This window comes from Pristiophorus japonicus, unplaced genomic scaffold (assembly GCF_044704955.1).
Source record: "Pristiophorus japonicus isolate sPriJap1 unplaced genomic scaffold, sPriJap1.hap1 HAP1_SCAFFOLD_769, whole genome shotgun sequence".
Lineage (NCBI taxonomy): Eukaryota > Metazoa > Chordata > Chondrichthyes > Pristiophoridae > Pristiophorus > Pristiophorus japonicus.
The window spans coordinates 141,460-157,977 of record NW_027254686.1 but is presented as its reverse complement, the minus strand read 5'-3'; the positions used below and the strand labels follow the sequence as shown (position 1 = coordinate 157,977).

The 16,518-nt window shown below is 50.6% G+C and overlaps 1 protein-coding gene across 8 annotated transcripts in view; it reads right to left on the bottom strand.

Moving 5' to 3' along the window:
* The window catches only part of LOC139256795 (RAC-beta serine/threonine-protein kinase), a 105,153-nt gene that overhangs the window by 26,635 nt on the left and 62,000 nt on the right, over positions 1 to 16,518 (bottom strand). For all 8 annotated transcript variants that reach the window (XM_070874298.1, XM_070874299.1, XM_070874303.1 and 5 more), the window contains 5 exons: positions 13,655 to 13,823; positions 11,377 to 11,505; positions 8,484 to 8,595; positions 6,181 to 6,334; positions 1,806 to 1,937 (listed from right to left, as the gene is read on the bottom strand). In XM_070874298.1, coding sequence (XP_070730399.1) covers positions 1,806 to 1,937; positions 6,181 to 6,334; positions 8,484 to 8,595; positions 11,377 to 11,505; positions 13,655 to 13,700 — 573 coding nt within the window. In that variant the 5' untranslated portion in view covers positions 13,701 to 13,823. The remainder of the gene's footprint in view (positions 1 to 1,805; positions 1,938 to 6,180; positions 6,335 to 8,483; positions 8,596 to 11,376; positions 11,506 to 13,654; positions 13,824 to 16,518) is intronic.

Here is a 16,518-nt window from a genome sequence, read left to right as displayed (position 1 = left end):
CGGGGGGAGCGGGTCCCACGGACACAGGCTCTCCCCGGGGGGAGCGGGTCCCACGGACACAGGCTCTCCCCGGGGGGAGCGGGTCCCACGGACACAGGCTCTCCCCGAGGGGAGCGGGTCCCACGGACACAGGCTCTCCCCGGGGGGAGCGGGTCCCACGGACACAGGCTCTCCCCGGGGGGAGCGGGTCCCACGGACACAGGCTCTCCCCGGGGGGAGCGGGTCCCACGGACACAGGCTCTCCCCGGGGGGAGCGGGTCCCACGGACACAGGCTCTCCCCGGGGGGAGCGGGTCCCACGGACACAGGCTCTCCCCGGGGGGAGCGGGTCCCACGGACACAGGCTCTCCCCGGGGGGAGCGGGTCCCACGGACACAGGCTCGCCCCGGGGGGAAAAGGGCCCCACAGACATAGACTCTCCCCGGGGGGAAAAGGGCCCCTTGGACACAGACTCTCCCCGGGGGGAAAAGGGCCCCACGGACACAGACTCTCCCCGGAGGGAGTGGATCCCATGGACACAGACTCTCCCCGGGGGGAAAGGGCCCCACGGACACAGACTCTCCCCGGGGGGAGCGGGTCCCACGGACACAGACTCTCCCCGGGGGGAAAGGGTCCCACGGACACAGACTCTCCCCGGGGGGAAAGGGCCCCACGGACACGGACTCTCCCCGGGGGGAAAGGGCCCCACGGACACAGACTCTCCCCGGGGGGGAAAGGGTCCCACGGACACAGACTCTCCCCAGAGGGAGCGGGTCCCATGGACACAGACTCTCCCCGGGGGGAAAAGGGTCCCACGGACACAGACTCTCCCCGGGGGGAAAGGGTCCCACGGACACAGATTCTCCCCGGGGGGAAAGGGCCCCACGGACACAGACTCTCCCCGGGGGGAAAGGGTCCCACGGACACAGACTCTCCCCGGGGGGAGCGGGTCCCACGGACACAGACTCTCCCCGGGGGGAGCGGGTCCCACGGGCACCGACCCTCCCTGGAACACCGAGGACACAGATTTAAGATAATTGGCAAAAAAAGCCAGCGGGGGAGATGAGGAAAACATTTTTTAAAAACACGGAGTTATGATCTGAAACGCAGTGCCTGAAAGGGCGGTGGGAGCCGATTCAATGGTAACTTTCAAAAGGTAATTGTATACCTGAAGGGGAAATATTTGTGGGGCTATGGGGAAAGGACAGTGGGAATGGGACTAATTGGATAACGCTTTCAGAGAGCCGGAACAGGCGCGATGGGTCAAATCGCCTCCTTCTGTAGCTGTATATTCTATGATCTTAAACGCTGAATTCTGTGAAGTTGGCAAGACGTCAAGTGAAGGAAGGAACCCTGACATAGTCTGTCTGCCACTCGAAATAATCCTGAGGGCATTAAAAAATTGCCTTCCATTTTCTTTTGAGGACTTTGGTTTATTAGTTATAAAAATATCGGGCATGGTTGGGGCTGGAGGTGGGGGTGGGGGGCAGTTTGACTGAATCAAGAATCATCCAATCGGGTAACGAAAAGCCCGCTCGCTATCCAATTGGGTCTGGGAAGGCGAGGCTCCGCGAAGATGAACGTGCCGGGCGACCAATGATGGGAGCCGGGCAGGTCCTGTGATGATACCACCAGGAATGTGTCCCGCAGGAGTTGGCAACGTTAGTTGGGGAGGGAGGTGGAGGAGGAAAGGGAAGGGGCGAAGAGGGCGGAGAGTTTTAGGACGATCCCAGGTTGTGCTGCTGCGAAAAAGTGAAAATTGATACGGAGCAACGTGGAGCCAAGCTTTTCTCACAAATAAATCTCAAAAAGTAAATAAATACTCACTTTAGCAATAATTACTTCTTTCCGTAGAATTTTCATGGCGTAATAACGCCCCGTGGCCTTCTCTTTAACCAGGATAACTTTGCCGAAGGTGCCCTTCCCCAGTAACTTTAAATAGTCAAAATCATTCATCGTCTGGAATCAAAAAAGGAAAGGAACTCAGTACTTGTTTATTCCGATGTAATAAGACCGAGGATTCGATCGAACACGGGGGGGGGGGGGGGGGAAAGAGAGAAGGGGGACTCATGATGTTACATACAGTAAAGTGAACCCCCTCCCGTACCCTCGCTGAAAACGCTACACTGGAACCTCTGCGAAACTGAAAGGCAATACAGAATGGGAGGGCCTTCCTGTGCCACCAGGCAGATTGGCACACAGTGAAAGTGACGTGGACACGCTTTCCCCGACGGGCATTGCCTGATTCAGCCCAGGTTACGGAGCGGGCCTTATACAAGCGTCCCGGCTCCTATCCCCGCTGGCACCAGCTTTACCCAGTGGTGCAGCAGGGAGGGATTCAAATTCCTGGGGCATTGGAACCGGTTCTGGGGGAGGTGGGACCAGTACAAACCGGACGGTCTGCACCTGGCCAGGACCAGAACCAATGTCCTAGGGGGAGTGTTTGCTAGTGCTGTTGGGGAGGAGTTAAACTAATATGGCAGGGGGATGGGAACCTATGCAGGGAGACAGAGGGAGACAAAAATGAGGCAAAAGCAAAAGACAGAAAGGAGATGAGGAAAAGTGGAGGGCAGAGAAACCCAAGGCAAAGAACAAAAAGGGCCACTGTACAGCAAAATTCTAAAAGGACAAAGGGTGTTAAAAAAGCAAGCCTGAAGGCTTTGTGTCTTAATGCAAGGAGTATCCGCAATAAGGTGGATGAATTAACTGTGCAAATAGATGTTAACAAATATGATGTGATTGGGATTACGGAGACGTGGCTCCAGGATGATCAGGGCTGGGAACTCAACATCCAGGGGTATTCAACATTCAGGAAGGATAGAATAAAAGGAAAAGGAGGTGGGGTAGCATTGCTGGTTAAAGAGGAGATTAATGCAATAGTTAGGAAAGACATTAGCTTGGATGATGTGGAATCTATATGGGTAGAGCTGCAGAACACTAAAGGGCAAAAAACGTTAGTGGGAGTTGTGTATAGACCTCCAAACAGTAGTAGTGATGTTGGGGAGGGCATCAAACAGGAAATTAGGAGTGCATGCAATAAAGGTGCAGCAGTTATAATGGGTGACTTTAATATGCACATAGATTGGGCTAGCCAAACTGGAAGCAATACGGTGGAGGAGGATTTCCTGGAGTGCATAAGGGATGGTTTTCTAGACCAATATGTCGAGGAACCAACTAGGGGGGAGGCCATCTTAGACTGGGTGTTGTGTAATGAGAGAGGATTAATTAACAATCTCATTGTGCGAGGCCCCTTGGGGAAGAGTGACCATAATATGGTGGAATTCTGCATTAGGATGGAGAATGAAACAGTTAATTCAGAGACCATGGTCCAGAACTTAAAGAAGGGTAACTTTGAAGGTATGAGGCGTGAATTGGCTAAGATAGATTGGCGAATGATACTTAAGGGGTTGACTGTGGATGGGCAATGGCAGACATTTAGAGACCGCATGGATGAATTACAACAATTGTACATTCCTGTCTAGCGTAAAAATAAAAAAGGGAAGGTGGCTCAACCGTGGCTATCAAGGGAAATCAGGGATAGTATTAAAGCCAAGGAAGTGGCATACAAATTGGCCAGAAATAGCAGCGAACCTGGGGACTGGGAGTAATTTAGAACTCAGCAGAGGAGGACAAAGGGTTTGATTAGGGCAGGGAAAATGGAGTACGAGAAGAAGCTTGCAGGGAACATTAAGGCGGATTGCAAAAGTTTCTATAGGTATGTAAAGAGAAAAAGGTTAGTAAAGACAAACGTAGGTCCCCTGCAGTCAGAATCAGGGGAAGTCATAACGGGGAACAAAGAAATGGCAGACCAATTGAACAAGTACTTTGGTTCAGTATTCACTAAGGAGGACACAAACAACCTTCCGGATATAAAAGGGGTCAGAGGGTCTAGTAAGGAGGAGGAACTGAGGGAAATCTTTATTAGTCGGGAAATTGTGTTGGGGAAATTGATGGGATTGAAGGCCGATAAATCCCCAGGGCCTGATGGACTGCATCCCAGAGTACTTAAGGAGGTGGCCTTGGAAATAGCGGATGCATTGACAGTCATTTTCCAACATTCCATTGACTCTGGATCAGTTCCTATCGAGTGGAGGGTAGCCAATGTAACCCCACTTTTTAAAAAAGGAGGGAGAGAGAAAGCAGGGAATTATAGACCGGTCAGCCTGACCTCAGTAGTGGGTAAAATGATGGAATCAATTATTAAGGATGTCATAGCAGCGCATTTGGAAAATGGTGACATGTTAGGTCCAAGTCAGCATGGATTTGTGAAAGGGAGATCATGCTTGACAAATCTTCTGGAATTTTTTGAAGATGTTTCCAGTAAAGTGGACAAAGGAGAACCAGTTGATGTGGTATATTTGGACTTTCAGAAGGCTTTCGACAAGGTCCCACACAGGAGATTAATGTGCAAAGTTAAAGCACATGGGATTGGGGGTAGTGTGCTGACGTGGATTGAGAACTGGTTGGCAGACAGGAAGCAAAGAGTAGGAGTAAATGGGTACTTTTCAGAATGGCAGGCAGTGACTAGTGGGGTACCGCAAGGTTCTGTGCTGGGGCCCCAGCTGTTTACATTGTATATTAGTGATTTAGACGAGGGGATGAAATGTATTATCTCCAAATTTGCGGATGACACTAAGTTGGGTGGCAGTGTGAGCTGCGAGGAGGATGCTCTGAGGCTACAGAGTGACTTGGATAGGTTAGGTGAGTGGGCAAATGCGTGGCAGATGGAAGTATAATGTGGATAAATGTGAGGTTATCCACTTTGGTGGTAAAAACAGAGAGACAGACTATTATCTGAATGGTGACAGATTAGGAAGGGGGAAGGTGCAACGAGACCTGGGTGTCATGGTACATCAGTCATTGAAGGTTGGCATGCAGGTACAGCAGGCGGTTAAGAAAGCAAATGGCATGTTGGCCTTCATAGCGAGGGGATTTGAGTACAGGGGCAGGGAGGTGTTGCTACAGTTGTACAGGGCCTTGGTGAGGCTACACCTGGAGTATTGTGTACAGTTTTGGTCTCCTAACTTGAGGAAGGACATTCTTGCTATTGAGGGAGTGCAGCGAAGATTCACCAGACTGATTCCCGGGATGGTGGGACTGACCTATCAAGAAAGACTGGATCAACTGGACTTGTATTCACTGGAGTTCAGAAGAGTGAGAGGGGACCTCATAGAAACGTTTAAAATTCTGACGGGTTTGGACAGGTTGGATGCAGGAAGAATGTTCCCAATGTTGGGGAAGTCCAGAACCAGGGGTCACAGTCTAAGGATAAGGGGTAAGCCATTTAGGACCGAGATGAGGAGAAAACTTCTTCACCCAGAGAGTGGCGAACCTGTGGAATTCTCTACCACAGAAAGTGGTTGAGGCCAATTCACTAAATATATTCAAAAGGGAGTTAGATGAAGTCCTTACTACTCGGGGGATCAAGGGGTATGGCGAGAAAGCAGGAAGGGGGTACTGAAGTTTCATGTTCAGCCATGAACTCATTGAATGGCGGTGCAGGCTAGAAGGGCTGAATGGCCTGCTCCTGCACCTATTTTCTATGTTTCTATGTTTACCCAACGCCAGGAGTGGGCAAAAATCCCATGTGATTGGAAATGCAAATCTTAAAAACTACCCAATCAAATATTCAGATCTGAACAATCTAAATCTGACTGGTGACTTGATCGAAAAAAGGGAAGTGGGGGTGGGGGGGTCGGGTTGGAAGGTGGGGGAGGGGGGGTTGGAAGGTGGGGGAGGGGGGGTTGGAAGGTGGGGGAGGGGGGGTTGGAAGGTGGGGGAGGGGGGGTTGGAAGGTGGGGGAGGGGGGGTTGGAAGGTGGGGGAGGGGGGGTTGGAAGGTGGGGGAGGGGGGGTTGGAAGGTGGGGGAGGGGGGGTTGGAAGGTGGGGGAGGGGGGGTTGGAAGGTGGGGGAGGGGGGGTTGGAAGGTGGGGGAGGGGGGGTTGGAAGGTGGGGGAGGGGGGGTTGGAAGGTGGGGGAGGGGGGGTTGGAAGGTGGGGGAGGGGGGTTGGAAGGTGGGGGAGGGGGGTTGGAAGGTGGGGGAGGGGGGTTGAAAGGTGGGGGAGGGGGGTTGGAAGGTGGGGGAGGGGGGTTGGAAGGTGCGAGGGGGGGGTTGAAGGGGAGGGGGGAGGGAAGGGAAACGCAACCACACCAGTCGGGCATTTCTCTGCCCAAAGGGACACCCTGAGCCTCTCGTACTAACCACTTTATTCCTCGACTTCAAAATCGACACCTCCATCTCTTCCATCCCCGAGCTGTCACTGGGCGAGCCACACTTGACATCCATGGCATCGTCTCCTGGCGCCTGGTGCTTTAAGCTGTTTGCCACAGTCTGGATGACCCTCGTCCACTCCTCTCTGGAACACAAAGGCACGAACAGTCAAGGGGCTGCTGACCCACTGCGGCCAGAACCTCCCCTGCCCGCTAGCGGTCATGCGGACCGTGTCCTCTGCGATGGGACCACCGACTGCACCGAGGAGCTCAGGTGAAATGGCCGCGCCTTCCCCTTGAACGGTGGTTCCACACCAACAATTAAAGGGATGGCTCTGGTGGGATTCTACTCAGCCGGAACTTTCATGCTCTGCTTTTTAATCCAACAAAGTAACCATTTTGAATGGTCATCTCACGAAGAAATATTGCTCTAGATTTTTTTTGGCCGTCTGTTTGTTCCTTCTCTCTCAGATTTGATACGATGGGCCGAATGGCCTCCTTCTGTGCCATAAATTTCTGTACAGTTGGACGAGCGGGAGCACATCTTCACACAAATGATCAATTGAAAAGTCTAAAACTGAGGTTAGGCTTTTGTTAGGAAGATGGAGTCAAGATACAGAGCAGCCATGACCCAACTAAATGGCGGAACAGGCTTGAGGGGCTGAATGGCCTCCTCCGGTTCCTGTGGCCACTCCATGTCCAAGCCTCACGGACATTCTGCACCAAGGTTGGCAGGAACTAGATTCAGATATGAACTCATGTACACACTCACACTCCATCATGGACCTTAGCTCCACCTTAAGAGAAAGTGATCAAAGATAAGACCCCCCCTCCCCCAGATAGAGTAACTGGCTGCGCGGTTTAGGGTTATTCCAAGCACAGGCTTGGGTGCATGAGCACAAGGTCCCAATACACGCATCCAGCGAGCAACTGGAAAATTAACTCCTGAATCTGTGGCTTAGGACGTCAAAATGGAAAGAATATCAAAACTACGAATGAGGAAAATAAAGGGACATTGTTTCAAAAGAACCTAAGAATTAGGAGCAGGAGTCGACCATTCGGCCCCTCGAGCCGGCTCCGCCATTTAATACGATCACGGCTGATCTTCAACCTCAACTCCACCTTCCCGTCCCATCTCCACATCCCTGGATTGCCCTAGAATCCAAAAATCTATCGATCTCAGCCTTGAATATACTCAACAACTCAGCATCCACAGCCCTCTGGGGCAGAGAATTCTAAAGATTCACCACTCTCAGTGAAGAAGTTTCTCCTCGTCTCAGTCCTAAATGGCCGACCCCTTATTCTGACACTGTGGCCCCTGGTTCTAGACTCTCCAATCCGGGGGAAACATCCTCCCTGCCTCTACCCTGTCAATCCCCCTCAGAATCTTCTACGTTTCAATGAGATCAACTCTCCTAAACTCCAGCGAGTTCAGGCCCAATCTACTCAATAATTCAAAACCCGTTAATTTTTTTTATAACGAAGCTCTGCTGACTGCTGCTCTGGGAGCCAAGCTGCTTTCCTGGTCGACAGACAGTGGCCCCCGTGAAGCTTCACCATCACAGCTCACCCACCCCTCACTCGCTCGATGGAATCGGCTGCTGTCTGCTTGAAATGCGCTTTCATTGGGAGCAACGTGTGGAAAGTGTCCAAAGACTCCAAAGGCTGATAACTTCTGTGCCATTTACTGGGGCGAGCATGTAAAGCAACAACTCGTCTGCCCCACCAGCCACCCATGCAGTGCGCTTAGCCGTTACTGCACAGCAAAGGGTCAGTTTACATGTAAAACCACCCCCCACTCACACAGAAAAGACTTGGATTTATATAGCGCCTTTCACGACCACCAGACGTCTCAAAAAGCTTTACAGCCAATGAATTACTTTTGGAATGTAGTCACTGTTGTAATGTGGGAAACGCGGCAGCCAATTTGCGCACAGCAAGCTCCCACAAACAGCAATGTGATAATGACCCAGGTCATCTGTTTTAGTGACGTTGATTCTCCCCTGCTCTTCTTAGAAATAGCGCCACGGGAGCTTTTACATCCACCTGAGAGAGCAGACGGGGACCTCGGTTTAACGTCTCATCTCAAAGACGGCACCTCCGACAGTGCGGCACTCCCTCAGCACTGCACTGGGAGTGCCAGCCTAGATTTATGCGCTCAAGTTCCTGGAGTAGGACTTGAACCCACGACCTTCTGACTCCGAGGCGAGGGTCTCGCGGGCAGTGAGCTGCGTCCCTGTAAAGCGCCGCAGTATTAAACCGCGACCGCCCCCTCCCCTTCGGCACCGGTCTCACCGTTCTTCTGGCGTGTCGACATGAAAGGTCCTCTCGATTACCGTTGTCCACTGCAGGCACCGGATGATAAACGTGTTGGGCCGTGGTCGCTCGGTCTTCATCAGCTGGCATTCTGGATGGGGGCGGAGGGACGGCAGTAAGTTACAGATCTGCACAAAGGTTCATTATTCTACTGAGCTCACCCCATCACCCCCTGTGCTCGCTGACCTAAATTGGCTCCCGGTTAAGCAACGCCTCAATTTCAAACTTCTCATCCTCGTTTTCAAATGAGTTTCCAAACACATATCCGCAGCATAACTAAGACCGCCTACTTATACCTCCGTAACATCGCCCGTCTCCGCTCCTGCCTCGGCTCATCCGCTGCGGAAGCCCTCATTCCTGCCTTTGTTACCTCCAGACTTGACTATTCCAGCGCACTTCTGGCTGGTCTCCCATGTTCATCCCTATGTAAACTGGTCATCCAAAACTCGGCAGCCCGTGTCCTAACTCGCACCAAGTCCCATTCACCCATCACCCCCTGTGCTCGCTGACCCACATTGGCTCCCGGTTAAGCAACGCCTCGATTTCAAAATTCCCATCCTGGTTTACAAATCATTCCATGGCCTCGCCCCTCCCTATCTCTGTAATCCCCTTCAGCTCCACAACCCCCCCCCCCGAGATGTCTGCCCCCTTGAGCATCCCTGATTATAATCGCTCAACCATCGGTGGCCGTGCCTTCTGTTGCCTGGGCCCCAAGCACTGGAACTCCCTCCCTAAACCTCTCCGCCTCTCTACCTCTCTTTCCTCCTTCAAGACGCTCCTTAAAATCTCTGACCAAGCTTTTGGTTACCTGCCCTAATTTCTCCTTAATGCGGCTCGGTGTCAAATTTTTTTGTCTCATAACACTGCTGTGAAGCACCTTGGGATGTTTCACTACGTTAAAGGCGCTATATAAATACAAGTTGCTGTTGAGTCGACAGCACAGAAACAGGCCGTTCGGCCCAACAGGGCCGTGCCGGGGTTTACGTCCACACCAGCCTCCTCCCTCCCTACTTCATCTCACCCCACCAGCATATCCTTCTACCCCTTTCTCCCCCATGTGTTTATCTAGCTTCCCATAAAGGCATCGATACTATTCGTCTCAACCACTCCCTGTGGTAGCGAGTTCCACATTCTCACCACTCTCTGGATGAAGAAGTTTCCATTGAATTCCTTCTTTATTAGTGACTTTTATATTCATGGTGTTTGGTCTCCCCCACGAGTGGGAACAGCATCTCGACCAAACCCCTTTGTAACTCTGAAGACCTCCATTCGGCTCCTCTCTGGAGAAGAGACCCCCCAGCATGTTCAGTCTTTTCTGATAGTTATAACCGCTCATTGCAATCCCTTGATGAGGGCTGTACCAGATTGGCCCTGAATTAGCGGCCGGCGAACTCGATATGCTGTCATACCGCCTTCGAAATTGATCGCAAGTTCGCGATTTTCGCAACGCGCTTGCGTCAAACCCCGAACTTGCGATCTGCCGAGTTTCAAATAGACAGATGATCCGCTGCGACTTTCAGGGCCTCGTTGAAATGGAAAAGTTGGGTAACTGTCCCTCTACTGTGCATCAATTCCGCAGGAGAATGGTAAGGCTGGTGCAAACAGGCGCAGGAGCCTGCTTTCGCAGCGCAAGGCGGAGGGTGGGAGTGAGGGGGGAAATGAGAAAATTATATAATAATTAAAAAGGAGCACAGACCAGGCAGCTTTAAAGGTTCGATTTGAGGGACGAGAGAGCTTTGATTTTTTTTTTTTTAAAATAAGAGTGTTCCAGTAAATAACTACTTCCTCCAAATTATTCCCTGAACTTTTTAAAGCTAAGTACTCATCAAATATAATTAGCATCACGCTGATTAATTTACAAGTTGTGATGCACGGCGCTATGTTTCCTGGTTGGCAAGTGGATGGAGCACCGCCCCACGTGATTGGAGGGACGCTTACTCACAACGGGGGGGCCCCCCCCACCCACCCCGGGATCCGCAGACCACTACATTGCGCACACCTCCACAGGTTTTCCCCCGGGACTTCACGCGAGGCAGGTGCAGAGTTCGCTCGGCGCCATACTCCTCAGCCAGGCCACCGACAGACCGCGATCGCGGGGTCAATATGTTCCCACCCACCTCCCCTCTCCCCCCTCCCCCCTCCTGGAGATGGGGCAGGGTCCAGTTCTGCACCTCCCCCATTCTTCATACTTGCACCAATGCAGCAGGCAACAATAACTTGTATTTATATAGCGCCTTTAACGTCGTAAAACGTCCCAAGGCGCTTCAGAAGTGTGTTAAAGAACAACCAAAAATGTAACACCTAGCCATGCACGAAGGAATTACATCAGATGACCAAATCTTTTGTCAAAGAGGTAGATTTTAAGGAGTATCTTGTAGGAGGAGAGAGAGGTAGAGAGGTAGAGAGGTTTAGGGATGTGGGTGTCGCTGGCAAGGCCGGCATTTATTGCCCATCCCTAATTGCCCCTCGAGAAGGTGGCGGTGAGCCGCCTTCTTGAACCGCTGCAGTCCGTGTGGGTGAAGGTGTCCCCAACAGTTGGATAGGGAGCTCTAAGATTTGGGCCCAGCGACAAGGAAGGAACGGCAAGTCAGGATGGTGTGAGACTTGGTGGTGGGGGGGGGGGGGACCTGGGGAGAGGTGGTGCTTCCATGCGCCTGCTGCCCTTGTCCTTTGGCCAGTCGAGGTTGCAGGTTTGGAAGATGCTCCCACAATATTAGGGAGGGAGTTCCGCGATTTGGGCCCAGTGACCCTGAAGGAACGGCAATATAAGACCAAGTTAGGAGGGTGCACGACTTGAAGGGGGACTGGCGTATATTGGAGACAGACACTTCAACTAGTGCAAGTGAAATCGCTCACTCGTCCAAAGACTCACCTGCTACGGAGAAGTTGTTCAGCGGTGGTAAACCATGATCTGGGCTCTCAGGCTTCTCTTTATAGCCAATAAAAGAACCATCCGATTTCAGCAGGAAGTACCTTGGCCTCCATGTTTTAATATATTCACCTGAAAACAACAAAGAACATGGGTAAGCAAGGTTAGGACAGCATTCATAAGAAATAGGAGCAGGAGTCGGCCATCTGGCCCCTCGAGCCTGCTCCGCCATTTAATGCGATCATGGCTGATCCGATCATGGACTCGGGTCCACTTCCCCGCCCGCTCCCCGTAACCCCTTATCATTTAAGAAACTGTCTATTTCTGTCTTAAATATATTCAATGTCCCAGCTTCCGCAGTTCTCAGGCAGCGAATTCCACAGATTTACAACCCTCTGAGAAGAAATTTCTCCTCATCTTATTCTAAGATCATGCTCTCTAGTTCTAGTCTCCCCCATCAGTGGAAACATCCTCTCTGCATCCACCTTGTCAAGCCCCTCATAATCTTATACATTTCAATAAGATCACCCCTCATTCTTCTGAACTCCAATGAGTAGAGGCCCAACCTACTCAACCTTCCTCATAAGTCAACCCCTCATCCCCGGAATCAACTTAGTGAACCTTCTCTGAACTGCCTCCAAAGCAAGTATATCCTTTCGTAAATATGGAAACCAAAACTGCACGCAGTATTCCAGGTGTGGCCTCACCAATACCCTGTATAACTGTAGCAAGACTTCCCTGCTTTTCTACTCCATCCCCTTTGCAATAAAGACCAAGATTCCATTGGCCTTCCTGATCACTTGCTGTACCTGCATACTAACCTTTTGTGTTTCATGCACAAGTATCCCCAGGTCCCGCTGTACTGCAGCACTTTGCAATCTTTCTCCATTTAAATAAAACTTGCTCTTTGATTTTTTTCTGCCAAAGTGCATGACCTCACACTTTCCAACATTATACTCCATCTGCCAAATTATTGCCCACTCACTTAGCCTGTCTATGTCCTTTTGCAGATTTTGTGTGTCCTCCTCACACATTGCTTTTCCTCCCATCTTTGTATCAGCAAATTTGGCTACGTTACACTCGGTCCCTTCTTCCAAGTCATTAATATAGATTGTAAATAGTTGGGGTCCCTGCACTGATTCCTGTGGTACCCCACTAGTTACTGATTGCCAACCAGAGAATGAACCATTTATCCCTACCCTCTGTTTTCTGTTAGTTAGCCAATCCTCTATCCATGCTAATATATTACCCCCAACCCCGTGAACTTTTATCTTGTGCAGTAACCTTTTATGTGGCACCTTGTCAAATGCCTTCTGGAAGTCCAAATTACACCACATCCACTGGTTCCCCTTTATCCACTCTGTCAGTTACATCCTCAAAGAATTCCAGCAAATTTGTCAAACATGACTTCCCCTTCATAAATCCATGCTGACTCTGCCTGATCAAATTTTGCTTTTCCAAATGTCCGGCTACTGCTTCTTTAATAATGGACTCCAACATTTTCCCAACCACAGATATTAGGCTAATTGGTCTATAGTTTCCTGCTTTTTGTCTGCCTCCTTTTTTTAAATAGAGTCGTTACATTTTCAGCTTTCCAAGCTCCATTTACAGCCAATGAAGTACATTTGGAGTGTATTCATTGTTGTAATGTGGGAAACACGGCAGCCAATTTGCGCACAGCAAGCTCCCACAAACAGCACGGTGATAATGACCCGATAATCTGTTTTTTTAGTGATGTTGATTGAGGGATAAATATTGGCCAGGATACTGTGGATAACTCCCCTGTTCTTCGGCGACAGTTGGGTTATTTTTTAGTTGCAGCTTTCCCCCTGCCCCCCCACATCAGTTGAGCAGAGTCAAAATATTGTGCAACAACCACTCCTCCAGTCACAGGATATTTTTAATTTATTCGTTCATGGGATGTGAGCATCGCTGGCAAGACGATTTATTGCCCATCCCCAGAAGCTGGTGGTGAGCCGCCTTCTTGAACCGCTGCAGTCCGTGTGGTGAAGGTGCTCCCACAGTGCTGTTAGGGAGGGAGTTCCAGGATTTTGACCCAATGACGATGAAGGAATGTCCGTTGTTTTTCCAAGTCGGGATGGTGTGTGGCTTTTGGGGGGGGGGGGGGGGGGGGGGAACATGGAGGTGGTGGTGTTCCCATGCGCCTGCTGCCCTTGTTCTTCTAGGAGGTAGAGGTCGCGGGTTTGGGAGACGCTGGAGAAACCGCGGCTTCTGTATAAAGTTAGTTCGTTAGCATCACCGAGTCCGGCTTCACACTTACCTCTTTTATGAAGCCATCCCTCCTTCACAACCGACACTTCATTCATATTGGTGCCAATATTTTCCGAGGAAAACCACGGATTCACCTAAAGACGCAGGGGAGGCACCTGCCTGACCCCAATGACGGGTTCCTCAGCAACTTGTCGCTCTTCCCAAACACAGCACGGAATCTGCAGCAAGGGAGAAATCGGAAAGAGTTAGCAACACGCACACACGGGCAGCTGGGTCGAGTGCAGCACTATTTAGGAATCCCCAGGTTGTGAAAGGCGCTATAGAAATGCTGAAAAGTTCTCTCTCTCATCATCATCTATTAAGTCAGCTCTTGATTGGTCCAATGATGCTCTAAATGCTCCAAGCTTAGGCGCGTCGTAGTCTCAAAGGTTGAAATCGACTCATAACACTCTCTTTAAAAAAAATTAAATACTTGCATTTATAGAGCGCATTTCACCACCACTGGACGTCCCAAAGCACTTTACAGCCAACAAAGTATTTCTGAAGTATAGTCACTGTTGTAAAGTGGGAAACACGGCAGCCAATTTGCGCACAGCAAGCTCCCACAAACAGAAATGTGATAATGCCCAGAGAAACTGTTTTTGTTATGTTGATTGAGGAATAAATATTGGCCCAGGACCCAGGGATAACTCCCCCGCTCTTCTTCGAAATAGTGCCACGGGATCTTTTACGACCACCCGAGAGAGCAGACGGGGCCTCGGTCTAACGTCTCATCCGCCAGTGTGGCACTCCCTCAGCACTGCACTGGGAGTGTCGGTTAGATTTCTGCGCTCGCGTCTCTGGAGTGGGACTCAAATCTTCTGACTCGAGAGGAGAGTGTGCTACTCACTGAACCACCTTCTTTCCCAGAACCTCAAAACTGCCGGAGTTTCCACCTCCTTCAGTCAAGAAGCTGAAGAGGGAAGGAGCGAGAGATACACTGTGCGATCAAGGACCCCAGGATAAAACGCTCGCCATTACAAGCTGGCCGAGAGCTACTGTGGTTTGTTTTTCACCTTTGCCTCAGCAATGCTGCTCCCCAGCTTCCCCCCCCCCTCCCCGAATGTTGGCCAATTGAAGTTCCGGGGATCCTGTGTCACAGCCATTATAACTTAAATGCAATGACTGACACCAACAGCGAGCTTGGAGATGTGACTAAATAGCTCTGGGTGGGGGGGGGTTATTTAAAAAGGGACAGAAGGAGCTGCAGGATATTGTGAAATGTTGTGCACAAACACTGACCTTTGAGACAATAACTTGACAATGGACAGCCTGACTGGAGCAATTCAGGAGAGTTCACTTAAACAGATACACAAGAGACAGGGACTGCTCTGAAACTCCGACACAACCATCCCTCCCATCACTCGCAACGACACAAGCCGTATTTTAAAAAGTTACTGTTAAAACCAGTGCGAGGATGGGGGGAAGATTGCTGTAGTGAACGGGCAAGGTGGTGGAACGGTCGGGTGATGTGATTGGGGCAGCACAATGTACAACACTCAGTATAATCGCTGAGGTTTAACAGGGGTCCTGCGAAATGGCAGCACTGTGTCCACTTAAATTGAGATCACCCACCACTGATGCACCGTTTGCAGCCCAAGAGGAGGTCATTCGGCCCATCATGTTTGTGGGAGCTTGCTGTGAACAAACTGGTTGCCGCGTTTCCGACATTACAACAGTGACTTCACTTCAAAAGAACTTCATGGCCTCTCTACCTCTCTTTCCTCCTTCAAGACGCTACTTAAAACCTACCTCTTTGACCAAGCTTTTGGTCACTGACACTAATTTCTACTTATGCGGCTCGGTGTCAAATTTTTAATCGCATAATACTCCTGTGAAGCATCGTTAAAGGCCCTATATAAATACAAGTTGGTGTTGTCCTGAAAGAATGACCTGAAAGACTTGCATTTATAGAGTGCCTTTCATGACCTCACGACGTCCCAAAGCGCTTTACAGGCAATGAAGTTCTGTTTGGAGTGTAGTCACTGTTGCAATGTGGGAAACGCGGCAGCCAATGCGTACAGCAAGCTCCCACAAACATGATAATGACCAGATCATCTTTTTTTTAGTTATTTTGATTGAGGGATAAATATTGGCCCCAGGACACTGGGGATAATTCCCCTGCTCTTCTTCGAAATTGTGCCGTGCGATCGTTTGCATCCACCTGAGAGAGCAGACGGGGCCTCGGTTTAACGTCTCATCCGAAAGACAGCACCTCCGGCAGTGCGGCGCTCCCTCAGCACTGCACTGGGAGTGTCGGCCTAGATTTTTGTGCTCAAGTCCCTGGAGTGGGGACTTGAACCCTCAACCTCCTGACTCAGAGGCGAGGGTGCTGCCCACTGAGACACGGCTGACCCCCGAGGTAGTTAAAGCTGCAATATAAATGAAAATCTTTCTTCTGTCTTCCCTTAAAAGATGCAATGGTCCCTCTGGAATTTGCCCAAATGCCTTTGAGGGATGAGAGAGAAAAGTGTGACAGGAATTAGTGAGGGGGTTTTGGGGGGGGGGGGGGGGGGGGGGAGGGGAGGGGAGGGAGGGAGAATAGGCACATGGAGACCAGTCCAGTAAGAAATAGTGCGGGTAACAATGCTCCATCACCCTGCGCAGAAAGAAGCTTCGGCTAAACTCCTGCTCTGATCATTGTGAACTGCTGACCAATCACCGACTTCCTACAGGAAACAGCCTTTCCTTGTGTTAAACTTCGAAATTCTCCACAACACATGCTCACGGGGGTAAAATACCGACGGTGGAAGGAATTTGAGGGGATGAATTACAATTATCCCACAACGTTTAGGCGCTTTGGCCCAAATATAATGGTGCCATTGTTGTTAGTACCAACACGCTGAATAAGCTGCTGCCTGGGTCCATAACTGA